We start from the raw sequence: 16374 nt of genomic DNA, 5'->3' as shown, positions 1-16374 counted from the left end.
GAAGGCTATCCTGGGGGATTTTCCCTCATCACTCTCCTCTTCCTTTCCTTTTCAGCTGGACTGGCCATGTGTCGGCCCTAGAAATGTGGCTGTCGCAGAAACACTTTACTGAATGATCAACCTACTGGTGCAGATGGTTAAGTATTGGTGTCCAGTGTCTCCCACTGGCTGCTGCTCAATCAAAATAAATCAGTGCCATCTATTCTGTGAGATGTTATCTTTTGTCAGCTTGAAGTTTGTTTCCCAGTTGTTGTGATCCTTCAGATCTGCAGTCTGTTCCAGGACACCAACACCAACATCCCTTTTCTGAAGCTTTGTGCTTCGAGTGATACGATCAAAAACATGGCACTAATCAAAGAATCTCTGCGTGAACAATCAGCACAGCTCTCCTGCAGACATCCATTTCAAAGACAAATATTCTATATCACTCCACTAGTTCTGACTCCAGTGTAGCAACAGTCATGCTCAGACCCCAGCCACATCCCTGTCCATACAGCCATGATGCTAGGGGAAGCCACGTGAATAACAATCATAACAGCATTACAACCACTGTGACATATTCACTCCATTACCCCACACTGGCCATACAAGAGCCATATATTTACTTGGTTTTTGCTCATCAAGTTCAAGTAACAGCTCTGTAGCATGTACACGTGTTCTGCCTCAGGAGAGAAGACTTAAGTCATACGGTCCAAAGTTCAAACTGCAACCTCTAACCTACTCTCTCCCTGACGGCTCTTATACCTGCTGGAGATGCTGCTGACGGACCAGTGTGTGACTCGCTCTCCTGCCTCTTTCCTGTTGTGAAACAAATATGTCCGATGATTTTCAAAAGATTGGTAGGAAAACTATCAGTCAAAACGTCCAGCTCAAGCGGTACACGAAACAGTTAAAACTGACAAGGCCGCAAACCAAAGTTGATGAGCAAAACAAGCTGTCAAAAGTTAAAAAAAAAGGCTCCTTGACATACCTGTGTAAGCTGAGCCTGGTTAACCTGGGGCTCTCGACGGGGAGTAGAGTTGGTCGATTCGTCAGCTGATCCTCCTGCTGGCCCTCCGGAAGTTGTTCCAGTGGTTGCCGGTGCCTCTCCACTTGTTGTAGATGCTCCAGGAGTCCCACTGGGTGCCAAAGAACCAGCGGGGGTCCCCTCATCATCTGGACGCACAGTCCCCTCTCTCTCCTTGGCCAAGCGCTCCTGGATAACTGGCTCCCCTCTCAGGATGTGGCAGAGAATGGCCAGCATGGATTCAGCCATCCTGCCTCCATACACCTTCAGTGGCTTCCTATTCCACAGGCTGCGGATGCAGTTGAATGCAGCCTTGATGAGAAAGAGACTTGTTACAGTAATATAACAACAACATATATGTATGGAAAACTTCACAGCTCTCAACCCGACATTGGATATTAATCACAAGCCAACACAAGAATTTCTATACGAGATTCCACATTTGAAAATGAACTCCTTCTCCAGTCACAAATTGCCTCTTTGATATTATAGCTCGTGTAAACTGACCTTTTGAGTAACTATGAGGAACCGGAGGGCACTGAACTGGGGCATGGTAGGTGTGACGCCAGGCATTTTAGCAGGCAGGGAGTGTGGAGAGTCCAGTACAGTGCTTGGATTTACCATCTTCTCCACCAGCATTAACCAGGCATCCAGGAACTCTCCTGTCCCATCTGGTAGATCAGTATGCTCCAGACCCTCAAACACAGGAACCTTACCACCCATTGACAGGGCCCAGTTGAATGTCCTAAACAAAAGCACCACAGCAAATCAAATGGCTGACCCAGAAAATAAATCAGAAATATCAAAGCAGTATTATGCAGTTCTGCTGAGCAAACATGGCCCCTACTGATAAAATTCAGGATGCTGGTCATGAAATTTGTTTGCAGGGAATCGGTATCACCCAATCAGAGGACTGATGGTTCCGCTGAGACATCCTTCATGATCTCATTACCATGTCTGTCAATCTGGACCCGCAGAAATTGTTAAAATGCAGTAGCTAGAGATACTCTGACTGAGGGATGCAGTTGGTAAGGATCTCCTTTTCCCACATCCTCTTCATTCATCTGAGACATGATTTCTCTACTAAAAAATTTCCAAGCTAGCTTCAAGTACCTGAAGGCATCTCTACAAGCAAGTGGCAGTTCAGTGTCCATTCAGCTGAGACTACATAGTGCAGAAATGGGTTTATGGACTTTATGTGGGTGATGTTAAAATGGAAATGCTGCCTTATGGTGCTTTTAAGAAGCCAAGTTTGAATATAAGGTACTTACTCAAACAAGGCGTCATGCCCGCCAGAGCAAAAGAACTTTTGCAGCATCAGGTGGTATGGGTACTTCCTCTCATCGAACAACATTGGAGATGTGAAGCCAACAGAGCAGATGAAGAAAGTCAACCTGCAAGATGAAGGGAAGAAAACAAAGCCATGACGCATTCCTTATTACCTCTGTGGGCAGACGACATCTTAGTACCAATAAGTGAGAGGGGTAGTCTGAATTACCTGAAGCGAGGGGTGGGTGTGTAGGGTGGGGGTTGCCAACTCAGACCCTTGGTGAGGAGCTTGGTGAGGGCAGAAGCAGTGGCTCGGGCAGCAGGCGTGGGTGTAGTGCCTGTGCTCGTGGCATGATGGGAGCGGCGTTGGCGCACAGGCGAGCCCACACACAGCTTCACCAGCAGGCCGAAGAGTTCAGCCAGTGCCCTGCCGAGTCGAGATGAAGCTAGAGAAAGACAGGGTGGTCAGTGGGTGGCAAGAACACACTTGGAGATTTACAGCCGTTTTAAAATAAAATATGAACATTCTGATGATGTTACCATAAAGGCTGTGTGTCAAGGGAATTATCTCACCAGAGAGCAGGGGCTTTATCTGTTTTATACGAGTGGCCATAGCCGGCGTGAGTTTGGACTTGGCCTTGGGATCTGTTGAAGTAGGTTCATCTGTCTCCATGGGAGCCAAGGTGTCGCCATCTAAACCCATTCCTTCCAGCAGTCCACTGGTAGACGAATCTACAGACACCGCCTCAGAATCTGCTGGATAAAAGGCACAGGAGAGTTTTTGGAGAGTGTTCCACGGACATGCATGGCAATGTCTCTTTGCAGTGAACAATGCTGAAAGATTAAAATACCGGTTCTCCTGGAGCCAGGGACTGAGGTTGTCACAGTGCTACTAGAGGGCTTCTCCTCTTTGGGTACCAGTTTCTGCATGTCAGCCTGGCCAAACTCACAGCCTGGAGGCAGACTGTTGGGCAAAGGTAAGAGGTGTTAGAGCTCTACAGCTGACCACACGGGTAAAATAAAGCGAGTCAAGAACAAGAGTCACCTATTAGGTGTGCAAAGAGACAGCAGGACAGTGCTCTCCCATACTAGTGAACAGTAGAGCTGACTCAGCTTGTTGAGAACACTCAAGCCCAGCTGGGAGCCCCACTGGTTGACTGAGATCGCCCTGATCTCACTCTGTCCAGAAAAAGAAAGATGGATTCAGCACTTAGAACTATTGTAAACTGACAAAAACAAATCAGAAGAATGCCAACTACAGACAGAAAAATAAGAATACAATTCTTGGTAATCATCCACCTGCAACCACCACTGAATTCACGCATTCAACTATTCAACATTTGAACAATCATACACAATCTAATTATAAACAGAGTTCAAATGGGGTTTGATTTGAATTACAGAATTGAAAACTTTGAACAACCACAACACTTGGAAAAAAAGAGTTTATTGAAAAATAAATCTGGATTTACCTGTCCAACTCTGCAGGTATGGACAAACATGAGAATGTAGGCATGTGCTGCTGTGAGTGCATGTAGCAGGGGAGTGGCACGGGCTGACAATGTGGCATCTGTGACATGTCCTGCGTTAGCGAGCTCTCGGAGAAGCACAGATCCTCCGGGCACCTCAATTGGCCGATGCAGTGGTTCCAGAGACGTCAGTATGCTGTCCAGTTGGCACAATCCCTCCTGGAGTACCTTCGGTTCATGTGAGAGAGTCTAAAGGGGAGGAATGAGCGGGACATCCGCTTGAGTTCAAATTAGGGTTGCATTTCAAATCTTATCAAAACTGCAAACAGGCCAGGTATTGCTATCAAAACTGCATCACATTAATTTCAAGCAATGAGCGCCGTTTCTGATGAGAAATAAGCGGCACAAGTCAAAATCTAAACCGTGATGTGTTGTGTTTCTGTTCTTTTGTGCTCACCAATATGGATTTGCAGACACCAGCCACAGCTTGACAGGCAGCAGAGGTGGGAAAATCTATGGGCAGGTTGGGCAGTCCCAGGATAGAAACCAGAGGTAGCAGCCCCTTCTGGTTCACAAACTCCTGACAGTGGTCATCTGTGGTATTGTTGCTTAGAATGGATTCTACAAACTTCATCTGGAAAACAGGTGCATCATAAATCAACCAACATTGAAATTAGGCCGTGTCTAAAGCCTAAATTAATTCATAACATATGCAAAATAATTCCAAAATGGCCAAAAACAACACTCACCACATTCAGAATATAATCCATTAGAGGAATGGGTATCCGCTCTTCAGTGCCCACCACCCTGCAAGCAATCACATATCAAAATGAAAACTTCCACTAAATACCAAAGCTGAGTTTTATCGACTGACTTTAAAAACAAAATCCAGCCTAAAAAAGGATTGTCCTATTCTAATTTGTTACGAGCTCATCGTCATACAGTTCAAGTGGCACTGACTGTCTGTTGGTCTCTGGTTCCCCCTGCTGCTGGCTAAACGTGTGGAGGGCCTCCTCCTCCTCCTCATCCTCACTCGAAGCTTCTTCCGCAGCATGACTGGAGCGTGCTGGCGGCACGGCCACAGTGCCATCTGCTTTCTGAATAGACGGCTTCTGGCAGACATACTCAGGGGCTCGACCAAGGTTGCAGATCTCCTCCAATAACTGCAAAACCAATTTAGCTTTAATTAGTTATATGTGGGGTGACTTTTTGAAAAGCTTTTTTTTTTTTTTTTTAAAAAAAAGCTCCATTACCTTAATAATGGCAGTAGTAGCATCTGTCTTCAGAGTGGGTTGGTGCCTCATGAGCTCATCCACAGCACTGCCCAAGTTGGACGCAGTGTCACCTGCAGCCATATGAAAAAAATGTCACACTCTCCAGCTGACTCTAAATTGGAAGATCGAAATCACACAGCAGACAGCGTCCAACTCACCCAGTGGATCGGAGCTGCGTCGCCGTCGCATGGCTGGCAGGTAGTCAGGGGACAGAAGCACTTTGAAGAGGCGCTCAAAGGGCTGGCACTGAACAAAGGAGTGCAGGCCTCTTGCATTCAGACACAGGGCACTGAAGACATTAGGGAGAGATCCTAAGACCTCACGGGTAGCAGGAACCTGGAAAGAGAAACAATGAGAAAACATGAATTTTAAATAACAGTAGAGGAACGTGAGCCGGATGGAAGAGGCTGGAAGTCACAAAGAAGACGGGACACGAAAGCTGCCAATTTAAGTGCTGCAGAGTCTTGCCTGAACTGGATCTGTGTCAGATCAGTGGACCATATAAATTAAACTCTTAACATTCTCAGAGAAACTCAAAATGGCCTACAATTTACAATTTAAAAATTAATGACAAACTATGTGGTTTGAGCTTTCTGTAGTTCATCCCCAGGACATTGTTTCACCAAGGTAAACCTACGTCCTCACACACATTATTATTTAATGTCAGAGCCGAGAGGAAGTGCACACAAATTATCTCAGTACCAAAGTTGTCGTCTCATAATCCTTATGAATTCTCCTCCACATCTTTCTTTGACCTCATTACATTTTCAGTCGGGGTTAAGTGTGAGTGGTTTAGAAAAACAAGAGAGACTATCTGCACCTACGAGTTCATACTTCAGTTCAAAAAGATACTTTGTGGCAAATTTGAGGAAATTCAATAAATGTGGTCCTGAAATATTATGTTTGCACATCAGGCAGATGAAGAATGTGATCGCATGTCTGGCAAAATGCTGAGTAATACAACGAAAACAAGGTGCATGAAAGTGTCTCTTATTTGTGGGAGCTTCTAAAAACACATTTTTCATACAGGACTCTCATGTAGTCTTTTACAATACAGAGGAGTCATTTTTTCAATCCTAATCTCATAAATCAAACCGTCTGAAAACAAACATGTGGTTAATATGGTCATTTCTAGCTGTAGGTGACTTGAGCATCTGCTGGAGGGGTTCCTGTGCATTTTGACCCATCTGGAGGGGACCAGATGTTACCGCTGGATGGAATTTCTCATAACACTTCAATATAACGAATACATGCACTGGCTCCAACATAGGTGTTGTTGGCACACTCACATCTTTGATGAGAAGGGCATGCAGCATAACGTCAGTAAGACCATTATCCTGCAGGGAAGAAAGCAGGGAAGGCTCCTGGAACACGAACACCGTCACAACTTCTGTTGCTGCAAACCCAAAAGGACAAGGGACAAGAACATATAATTATTCTTCTTATATAACAATAAAACAGGCAGTGAAATGTCAACATGTTCCTTTTCTTATAACGGGGGATAAAACATCAACATAGCATATTTGAAACCAAGCGAGCGCTGCTCAGTCAGGAGGAGGTTTTTGCGTTCTCAATGTGAACTCACCTAAAAGGAACAGTGAAGGGCCATAATATTCTGCATTACTGATGATGTGCTTGAGTGAGGTAGGCAACGACCCATCCATTACTTGCAGAAAAAAAAGGGGGAAGATATTTATCAACATCAATACTTACATAAAAAAATCTTAAAAGGATAATAAGAAAATAAAAAAAAAGTACTGTGTTCTTTAAAGGAACCAAGCTGCACAAGGCCAAAGAGCTTGTGAACAAATTGTGCAAAAAGCCAGCTGCCAGTTACTCACCATGACGGATGCCATCAGAAAAGGCAGGGTCTTGGATGGCTTTCTTCAAGAAATTAAGCATTGACTTTAACAGAGCTGCCCTCTGGGGGATACACTGCATGCCTAGAAAGAAAAACAAATATCATCAGGACAGAGAACAACAGTGCAAAAAAGAAAACTGTGCGGGTTTGTGTGGGTGTACCTGCACGAGGTGTGTTGGCAGTGCTGCTCTGTGCTCGGTGGTCCACCTCTGGTCTGGAACCAGAAGATGTTGATGGTCCAGGGCTGCTCTCCATGGCGACTTCCGACACTGAGAAGATGTAGATAATCTAAGTAAATCCACTCCACAGCCTGGGACTCTTTATTAGTTACTACACTCCCATGTTGGAAACCAACGTATTTGTTTCAGTGTTGTTTATTGATTGAAGTCCATATCTTATATTTTTTGCAAATACTGTAATTCAATACACTTTTTGTCATTGGTTTGGCAGGTGATGACACGGAACCAACTTACAGCAATGCAATTCAGCCAAATACACTGGAACTTTTGACTGTCAGGTATTTCTGAGGGTGACAACATCCTAGAGGTGTTAGAGATGCTGACTTACTCTCCATGTCTGTGTCCATGTCCTCAGACTCCACAGCAGCGCTAGGCCTCTGGATCTTTGGCTTGATGACAAAAGGGCACTCTTTCCTCGACAGGTCAACCTCGTGCTACATATGAAAGTGACAGAGCCAGTGATGGGGAAAAGACGGGGTGAGTCTAGATGTTTAGCTGAGGTTTCACTGATGTTTTAGCCTAGCCGCATGTCAGAAATTCAGAGTTAGTAAGTGCATCTCGAACCTCTAGCCTGCAGATGAAAATGGAAAGGCCGCTGTGGGACTGAAAGGCAGCCATGTCAAGGTTGGTGATGAGGTCCACGACCCGCACCGCTCGTGTAACAAAGGTGATCTGGTCCTGCTCATCACCCAGGAATTTGATCACCTACAAAGTTAACCATAATAAAGGATATAGTTCATGTACTGAAAGGAAAGTTATAATTGATAATGTATTGGCAAGAGAGAGACATACCTTCAGGAGGGCTTCCATCATTCCACATGAGACAAGCGCTTCCCCTCCAGCGTCATAGCTAGCCAAGTGGTAGAGGAAGGAGAAGAGTGCAGTGGCAAACTGGTGTGGGTAGGGTTCCATCAGAGGATCTGACACGTAGAGGTTGAAAATCAAGCTTTCACTTTAATCGTCCTATTTTCTTGTGTGTCACACAATAAACTGTTACAGAGTACAGAGGGGGTTTGACCACATACTGACCAATCATTGCTTGTATACAGTTGCGCACCAACACAGGCAAGAAGCCATGGTAAGAGGCAGTGCCGGTGCAGTCGATGATGTTGGAAAGCTTGGGTGTCCTCTCCAAATGGACAATCGAAGTTAAAGTGCGCAAAGATGCTGCTTTGATATCCTGATGTACAAAAGGGTGTTTCAGAATACAGAAAAAGAAATCAAACACACATGTATAGGTGCTGCTGCTGCAAAGGCACTGAGAGTGCTGGCATTGATGGAGCGGAAAAGGCTTAACATTTCTCACCACAAGTTGTTTGTCTGTAATCTGTAATACGTCCACCAGCTCCTCTATCAAGCCATTGTACAGAATGCTGTTGGCTGACTCTTGGAGTGCATTTGAATACACTTCAAAGACAAAAAACAAGAAAAAAAACAACAGCATTTAAACTTGGAGCCATTAGTCTTATGTCACTGACTCTACAGGGAGGAGCCTCTACTCACCCAGTATAGAGATGGCATGCAGTCGGGCCTGCACAGCCTGCAGTCTCTTCTTGTGATTTGAGAAACCATGGGCCAGTCGAATGTGTGTGAACAGCAGGGTTTGCTTATCTTTAGGGATGTTGTACATCACCGTCAGTGACTCCATGATCTCAGATGGACTATCTGAAATCTGAGAGACATAGAAAACTGTGTATGATGCAAGCTCCAGGTTTTGTTACTCCGTTGTCAATGACATAACTTTTATCTGACTGTACCTTGTCAAGCTGCTCAATGTGAATATAGTGTAGTGTGTTACTGCTTGTCTGCTAGGGCGAAAAGATTAGAATAGTTAGACATGTTGTGCCATCAACTGAGTTGTTTTAAAATGTTTTTTATTGCACAAAAATAGTCTTATTCTTTACCTTCCGTTCTATTTTGACTTCAGGACCAGGTTCGGCATAGAACTCAAAGTGCAGTGTGGTGGCACTGGGGGGGTACTTCTGTTCATGAACCAATGATGGCATAACAGTTAAAATAAAAACACATGTATTATTATCAGGGTTGAACAACCCCGGTTTAATCAGGACAAATACAATTACAATTCAAAAGCTGCATGTAGTTTGGAAATTTAAGATGACTCAAGGAAAATTCTCACCGTCATAAGCAGATCCCTGCAGCACTCAGCTAGACCAAACCCATTCTCCTTTCCTCCCCAACTCTACAGAAGGAAACAGAGAGTAAACAATGCAGCTCTTTCTCTTGGGGGACAATTGGAATCATGGTAATAACAAAACAATAGCATTCACTAGACCTCAGCTAGGTGCTGCAGACGGGCCAGCAGAGGTGTCCTTTTGTCAGATCCTAATCTTGTGATGTAGTTGGAGCGCTTACTGAACACATAGAGCAGGTTCAGCACAGACAGGACTACCTGCATGTCACATGACGCTAATAAGGTTGTTAAGTGCTGCAAAGGGGGGCAGGGGTGGGAAAAGAAGACAAAATAGTGTTTAAGTTAGTGAGTAACTTGGCTTTTTTTTCAGATAATAAGTGCAAGTTTCAGGAAAAGCAAAGACTGCTCTGTTCAAGCGTACCTCTATGGAGCTGTAGAGGTGCCTGGAGAAGCTGTACTCAATGAGCAGAGCTGTGAAGTTGAGCACCGCCAAAAGCAGGGCTTTGAGCTGTGCATTGTCTGGACGGTCACAAACCAGCAGCCATGACATATTCTCCACTGTCTGGCCCGCATCACACAGAATGCCATCAAAGCGGTCCAGCAGATCCACCCAGTGGTACAGCTCACACTGTTACAGATGAAAAAAACCCAACAACAATTACTTAAGATAAATTAACCCCATTCATATTTTGTTCCCTCAAAAATTTGGAGGGAATGCTTTCTGAACACGAGAAGGATGCTGATATGATTCAGTTCACTGGTGGAGACCCCGTCTCCAGAGTCCCGGTGAGCTTTTCTTTGCACAAATCCACAACCAGAGACAAGAACTTGCCGCAACAATCAGGCATCATGTTTTGTCCAGCCTGGACGCTGCACTGCTTTTGGTAACATAGAATCAAGTACAACAACATTTACAGAATTGTGGCATCAACTTGATCGGAACCTATCAATTCTTGTGACCCCCCCCCCGAGAAGCTGTCGTGTTCAGCTGAAAAAGAACAAATGCTTGAGGTATCAGGGTTCCCTGTCAGCTCCTAAGAAAGTTTTCTCTGAGGCTTACCTTGCCAATATTCCAGGTCTTGATGAGTTGTAGTTCGACCAGCAGTTGCTCATCACTGCATGCCTTAAGCTTCTCAATAAGTATCCTGCAGTCAGCAGGCTGCAGGTTGAGAAGAAGCACAATAAAAGCAAAGTTAGACACATTTCTTCATGCATTTTTTGCACTGATACAGAATAACACCCTTCCGAAATGACACGGCACATTTACAATCATCATTCACACTGGTAACCACAGAGAAGCCACGTTGATCCACAATATTACAGCCATCTATTTCCCCAATCGAGATGTGGCACAACATCAAGCATGGCTCAACATTTGCTTTGACACACATGACCTTTTATGCACTCTGTAGCACCGCCTCGCTGGGTTTCTAACCATCTTAAGAGATATAAACCTTCTAGTTTCCCCCTTTAACAGGATCTCGGGAGTGTAACTGCGGCGCTCCTACTATACGAAACTGAACGTTTTTCAGCAGATGCTCAAAGTGGACTCGGCTGCTATGTGTTGTGAAGCACCACAGGGCACGAAGCCGTTTGATCACAAAGGTTAGCAACTGACTTCCTGTATGTGGTTTTCATTGCTTTATTGGTCACCACCAGTGAAAATGGAAATGATGGCAGAATCGTACTTACAGCTTCTGTCGGGGTTTTCTTTAACTTGCTTCTGTCCACCTTCATTTTCGATAATCTCTATTTGTTAATCCTGTTGAGAAACCTCCATGTTACAAAACTACATGTTTCATTTAAATGTTATGATGTAGGTTTTCAAACATTTGTGCACTGATGAAATTCTGCATTTTGATTTCATTTACAGTCTCAAACCAAGAACACATTCAGTGAAAAAACAAGAAACTCTGGACACATATGCAGCATGGAATGTGACATGTACTTACAGAAAATAAATTTGGCAATACCCACTCAACAGCATGTTCCAGTCACATCACCTGCAAAATAAAAAGGTAAAAATCAAACCAACACTGACTGAACCATGCAACCCCACTAAACCTGTTTTACCAAAAACACTGATACCAAGAAAGAGTGGTTACACCGAATCAGAAGCAGGCAGTGAAGGTTAACATGGAGCAAATGCAATCAAGATAAAATATCAAGTCACATGATACACAGCAAATACACATGCAATACACAACTACAGACCATTAGTTGTCAATTTTGTCAAAAGTACTCAGCTACCAAGTAAAGGCAGAGGACATGAGTATAGTCTGGAAACAGCTGGAGCAGCTCACCCAACTGATCAACATCATCATTATCACGGTGATTAGGATCCTTCGTTTGTTAAGATTATCCAGCATTTGTTTAGGTCATCCAGCAAGGTCTGCTCATCACAAAGCAAACTGAAGCAGAGCATTAGCCAGTGACTAGCAAGAAACACACGACAGCCGGTTGAATGAACATTAATAACGTCTCGTTTCGGGAAAGCTCAACAAAATAAAATTAGATCGCCCCCTCATTGCATGTTTTCACATCACTTAAGTACTTGACACTGTCAGATTTAAGTTAAATCTATCTAGCTAACATGCTAACGTCACCATGCTAACGGCATATTACTTGTCCAGTGTTAACGCGTAAATAACTTGACTGCGTGTCAGCCTACAATCAACACTACTGATAACAAACAACTTAGTTTGCATGTCCCACAAAACGAGACACGCCAGGAAGCTAAATGGACCGAAGAAATTGATCGGTAACGTTTTCTGCGGAGTTGGTTTTAGCCTCTGGCCAGCGAAGAGTTAGCTACCGGTAACGTTAGCAAGCGAGCCTCTCTTGAAATACTTCAAAGCATCAGAATATCAACAGATCCAGTTAAAGTCAGCCGGATCGGAAGCAAGTCGAGTGTGTAGTTAGAGAACAGATACTCAATATTTAGCTGAATACGAACCGAGCAGTTCGAACCTTTGTGGCACAGCTGTCAATCCACCTCTCACAGATTTACCATGCTGTCCTGACCTGACTCCGGACTAATTTAGGTCGGGGCTGCGCAGGCCGCAAGAGAAGCCCGGGCTCTTCGCTCCTGCCCCATCACCGCTCAGAGCAAAAACGAAACTATGAACACCTCTCGATTAACAGCGACAATGACACAAACACCCGGAACCAGGTAACACGCCTCGGCCGAGGCTCAGATTCTTACCCTGGTGCGTCTCAGGCAAGACCAGCACGTAGCACGCGCTAGCTAACAAGCTAGCCCCCTGTTAGTTGGGTAGCGCGCACAAACGCATAATAACTCGCTGAATCATTGTCTGATGAGACTAACGTGACACTGTGAGTTGTGTTTTCAGTTTACGCTCGGACAATTTAACTACCGGCGCGGAAAAGAAGCGTGCTCAACCATACGTTGTATTACTTTTCACGCAAGTAATGTAACCCGCGCGTGTGTCCATAGCACATAGGCAGTAGCAGTTGGCACAGGCATGATGACTCTGGCGAGTGTGCAAACAGTGAATAACGTCCAGCCTCGGAGCGAGGAGCCACTGATCATCGCCCCACAACATGTCAGCGGGGAGATCTGCCCTCGAAAACATTACTACAACACTGAGGGTCCATAACCACGGGATTAACACGGGTCTCCACCTTAGAACAATCACAACAAATGTCCAGGAACAATGGACCAGTAAAGCCCATGATTACTGACAGAAAGCGTGGCTATTTCCATAAAATTGACTCTAAGTGAACATGGAGGAATGCATTTACGATGTCAATCACGGATCTTTCATGTGGAGATAGTAGGTGACCCAAAGCTACCCATCACAGCAGCAGCAGCAGCAGCAGCAGCAGCAGCAGCAGCATCTGACACATGCATGTACATTACAGCTCACATTACATGAACATGTGGAGCACATTCGCTGACAGGAAACCAATTCAAGCCAGCACTATGTACTAGTAGTACTACAGTACTATGGTGTTCCATCCATCCATTTTCTATACCGCTTATCGTTAGGGGGGGGGGGGGGGGGCGACGACGACGACGACTACTCCAGCTGACCTGACACTAGGTGAGAGGTGGAGTTCAGCCTGAATGGGTCACCAGTCCCACTCAGGGTCATCAGGAGCAATTCGAGGTTCAGTATCTTGCTCAAGGACACTTGGACATGGTCACCAGGGGAAGTGAGGATCGACCCAGCAACCCTTTGGTTGCTAGACAGCCACGCTACCTCTGAGCCACATCCCGGTCACTATGGTGTTATGCCACCTCATTAGAGGCAACTACTGCTGTCAGTTAATATTTATAGTATCGTGTTTACAGTGGGGTTTTTTAGCCTGATGAATTTATGAGAACAAATTGAATTTACTCAGGTGGTTAAATTGAGTGATATCTACAATGTTGGGCCATTTTTATACCCGTTAGACGTATGTAACCATTACTAATGCACATGTGGTGAAGATGCAGCACATATTACTACTGCCCGTATTTATTACATGCAGTAATAAATTATAAATGTGCCGTTTTGTTTTTTCAATGGCTGAGTTTTTCCGCAGCTTTGTGAAAACAAAACCCCAGTAATACATCCGAAAGAGTTTGCAGCTCCATTGGAAAAACTGTTCCACCAATACATCCATCTATAAAAGCAAGAAATCTCTTAACATCTGTGACTCGATTAACTCAACAACTGTTATTCCAATCAATGTCAAACACCACGCGCATGCTGCTGGCGTCCCGAGGAAGTGTTTGCAGAAACTTTTTAGACAAGGGACAGAGTTGAAAGACAAGCCGTGTGTTTGTATGCATGTGGTGAACGCGGACAGAGTTCAGGATTTGTGACATCACACGACACACGGCTCCCTAAAACAAAAGGCAGCACTTTGAAATTTGCCATCATCAAAGATTGATGCGCTGATCCTGCCTCACTGCTGTCACAGAGCGCAACTGAAAGTGCTCAGCAATCCTCGTCGCAGAGAATAGCTGACAAATATTCACTGCAGTGTCCTCTTACCCACTAAACTATTATCTATTAAAAAGGTGCAACTTGCAGCCAATTTGAGAAAAACAAAAAAAAAAGGCCAGCACTTAATATTTCACCACATGGTGCCAGAGAGGTGGTGTCCCTCCCAAGGTAAGAAAGAAGGACATAGTAACCAAAGTACAACCCAGGAGTGAAACTTAAAAACTGCCAGTTGATTTACAATTCATCGCTCACCCGTGACAAGTAACGACTGAAAGAATGAGATTGCTGATGCAAGCAGCCGAAATTAGTTTCCTCTGGAGGACGGCTGGCTCGGGACTCTGTTCCTCTGCCCTGCTAAAGACTCAACAGCGAGCGAGAGACAGCTACCCTAACTCCATGAGCTCCACGGCTCCTTCTGCTACAGTGACTCACTGGTGAAGTTTATTACACTGCACAAGGAACAGACGCTAGCTTGTCCAGAGTGAATTCATCCTCTGACTACTCATCACTGATCTTCACCTTAAATACTAAGGGGTGATTTGTGTCGTTAACACGGTTGATAATGTTGAAATTAACTACAGGCAGACTTACTGTGGAACTGTCTTGACAGCAAATAATAACAGAAATTTACTGTAATCTTTGTGTATTCGTAACATTGATGCTGTAAAGGGGCTTGCGGTACATACCAGAAACGGTTTTGGTTCAATTGCTCCAACATGCCCCTCACTGGCTTACTTTGCAGTTTCTTCCCATTCTGAAAATAAACACAAGTACAAATACATTGAAGGCCACAGTGCTTGGTTTATTTCACCAACATTCTGATGCGTCGTGCCATCGTCCGCTTTCCTTTCCAAAAAGCAGAAATTTGGCTTGGGCTTGTGAATACAGAGAAATGTCAATACACAAAAGGACTTGCAACAAAAACACTTTTATCAACGGGTAAAAACATATTCTTATATGACCGCTCCGCTCACTAATGGCTTTCCATGTCATGGAGTTTCTAATCCAGCATCTGATATCTTTTTAAGTACTGGTTTGCATCTGCACTGGCCTCTCTGTCAGTTGCCTGCTTTTCCACGCTTTTACCTTTTGTGACCTTTCATCATGTATTACTTTAAAAAAAAACAAAAAAAAAACAAATGGGTACTTCTTTCTCTTGTGCACACGTGGGTTGTGTGTTACTTTTAATTATCAAACCTGACAAAAAACTTGAAGTATATGCTCACACATCATTTAAACATTAATCGGGGCCTATTAAACTTTTTATGTTCCCTCTTCTCCTGTCATAACAGTTGCCACCAAGAGATGATTACAAAACCAAATGCACTCATTTGCTCTCCACACGGACTGCAGGTCCTCAGAAGAAACCGGGCTACGCAGTTCACGTTCTGTCAAAGGTATCGCTAGAGCTAGCAAAGTTAACAGCTATCGCTTGAGTGACGTTAGCAAGACACACTAGCAGTTTTAAGCTAAAGCTAGTTTCCTTGATTCAAAATTAAGCTGCCACATTAACTGCCAACTTTCCCAAATTGAAAGAAAGTCAGATCTCCTTGCTGATTCGCATTTCAACGTTTACTCTCTCTGGATGTCCGGGGGAAATGGACCGATCCCTGCATGGGGATAAGTTGACACGCTGCCGTGACAAGAGGCGCATATCGCGGACACACAGTGAACACGACTGCGTGAATGCGAGTGGCTCTTGTGTTTGCGGGTTTCGCGCGAGCTAACTAGCTAGCTAGTAGCTACATAGCCCGCACAATGCTCTATCAGCGGGATCATGGCTAAATTAAAAATGGCGGTTTACACAGTAGAAGATCCGTACTTTACCCTAGAAAAGACACCGGTTTGGGGGTCATATACGCCGGTAATGATTGTGATTCGCTTACGGTGGTTGCTACGGAAGATAAATCTATGCCACAGGTTAATTAAAACCCACGTCGACACTCTGAAATAAGTCTTTCTGCTTACCTCGAATGCGTGTTACAATTACTTCTCCATCTTGCACTAACGAGTGGTAGGACAGCTAGGATCTCGCGAGAATACCTGCTGCTGCGTTTACCCGGGGCACTCCCATGTCAAACAAAACAAAAAAAGGAAAAAAAAAAAAAACCCGACAGCGACTTATTACAAATGAACAAAATAAATT

General features: G+C 44.4%; 1 protein-coding gene across 23 annotated transcripts in view; it reads right to left on the bottom strand.

Annotated features, from left to right (window-relative positions):
- huwe1 (HECT, UBA and WWE domain containing E3 ubiquitin protein ligase 1) overlaps positions 1-16283 on the bottom strand; it is a 35780-nt gene extending 19497 nt beyond the window's left edge. For 7 of the 23 annotated variants that reach the window (XM_086214740.1, XM_086214730.1, XM_086214751.1 and 4 more), the window contains exons 1-34: positions 16197-16283; positions 14915-14982; positions 11223-11273; positions 10963-11032; positions 10331-10429; positions 9692-9898; positions 9412-9564; positions 9256-9318; positions 9023-9100; positions 8876-8926; positions 8622-8790; positions 8425-8525; positions 8148-8298; positions 7911-8038; positions 7683-7823; positions 7447-7552; positions 7041-7148; positions 6860-6961; positions 6604-6684; positions 6308-6414; positions 5177-5354; positions 4998-5089; positions 4687-4907; positions 4494-4551; positions 4202-4378; positions 3748-3993; positions 3321-3454; positions 3127-3239; positions 2849-3031; positions 2505-2721; positions 2278-2400; positions 1514-1751; positions 971-1318; positions 745-798 (exon numbers count right to left, since the gene is read on the bottom strand). In XM_086214740.1, the coding sequence (XP_086070866.1) occupies positions 745-798; positions 971-1318; positions 1514-1751; positions 2278-2400; positions 2505-2721; positions 2849-3031; positions 3127-3239; positions 3321-3454; positions 3748-3993; positions 4202-4378; positions 4494-4551; positions 4687-4907; positions 4998-5089; positions 5177-5354; positions 6308-6414; positions 6604-6684; positions 6860-6961; positions 7041-7148; positions 7447-7552; positions 7683-7823; positions 7911-8038; positions 8148-8298; positions 8425-8525; positions 8622-8790; positions 8876-8926; positions 9023-9100; positions 9256-9318; positions 9412-9564; positions 9692-9898; positions 10331-10429; positions 10963-11007 (4272 nt within the window). In that variant the 5' untranslated portion in view covers positions 11008-11032; positions 11223-11273; positions 14915-14982; positions 16197-16283. Of the gene's footprint in view, positions 1-744; positions 799-970; positions 1319-1513; positions 1752-2277; positions 2401-2504; positions 2722-2848; positions 3032-3126; positions 3240-3320; positions 3455-3747; positions 3994-4201; positions 4379-4493; positions 4552-4686; positions 4908-4997; positions 5090-5176; positions 5355-6307; positions 6415-6603; positions 6685-6859; positions 6962-7040; positions 7149-7446; positions 7553-7682; positions 7824-7910; positions 8039-8147; positions 8299-8424; positions 8526-8621; positions 8791-8875; positions 8927-9022; positions 9101-9255; positions 9319-9411; positions 9565-9691; positions 9899-10330; positions 10430-10962; positions 11033-11222; positions 11274-11573; positions 11638-12226; positions 12443-12475; positions 12719-14914; positions 14983-16196 lie in introns of those variants that run through there. The other 16 variants (XM_086214749.1, XM_086214747.1, XM_086214736.1 and 13 more) reach the window with 15 other exon arrangements.
- Positions 16284-16374: the final 91 nt, after the last annotated feature.

The sequence above is a fragment of the Aulostomus chinensis genome, chromosome 9, assembly GCF_037954235.1.
Source record: "Aulostomus chinensis isolate RoL2024-O1b breed Wild chromosome 9, RoL_Achi_v1.0, whole genome shotgun sequence".
Classification (NCBI taxonomy): Eukaryota; Metazoa; Chordata; class Actinopteri; order Syngnathiformes; family Aulostomidae; genus Aulostomus; species Aulostomus chinensis.
The sequence above is the reverse complement of the archived record's forward strand: the minus strand, read 5'-3'. Positions and strand labels throughout refer to the sequence as shown.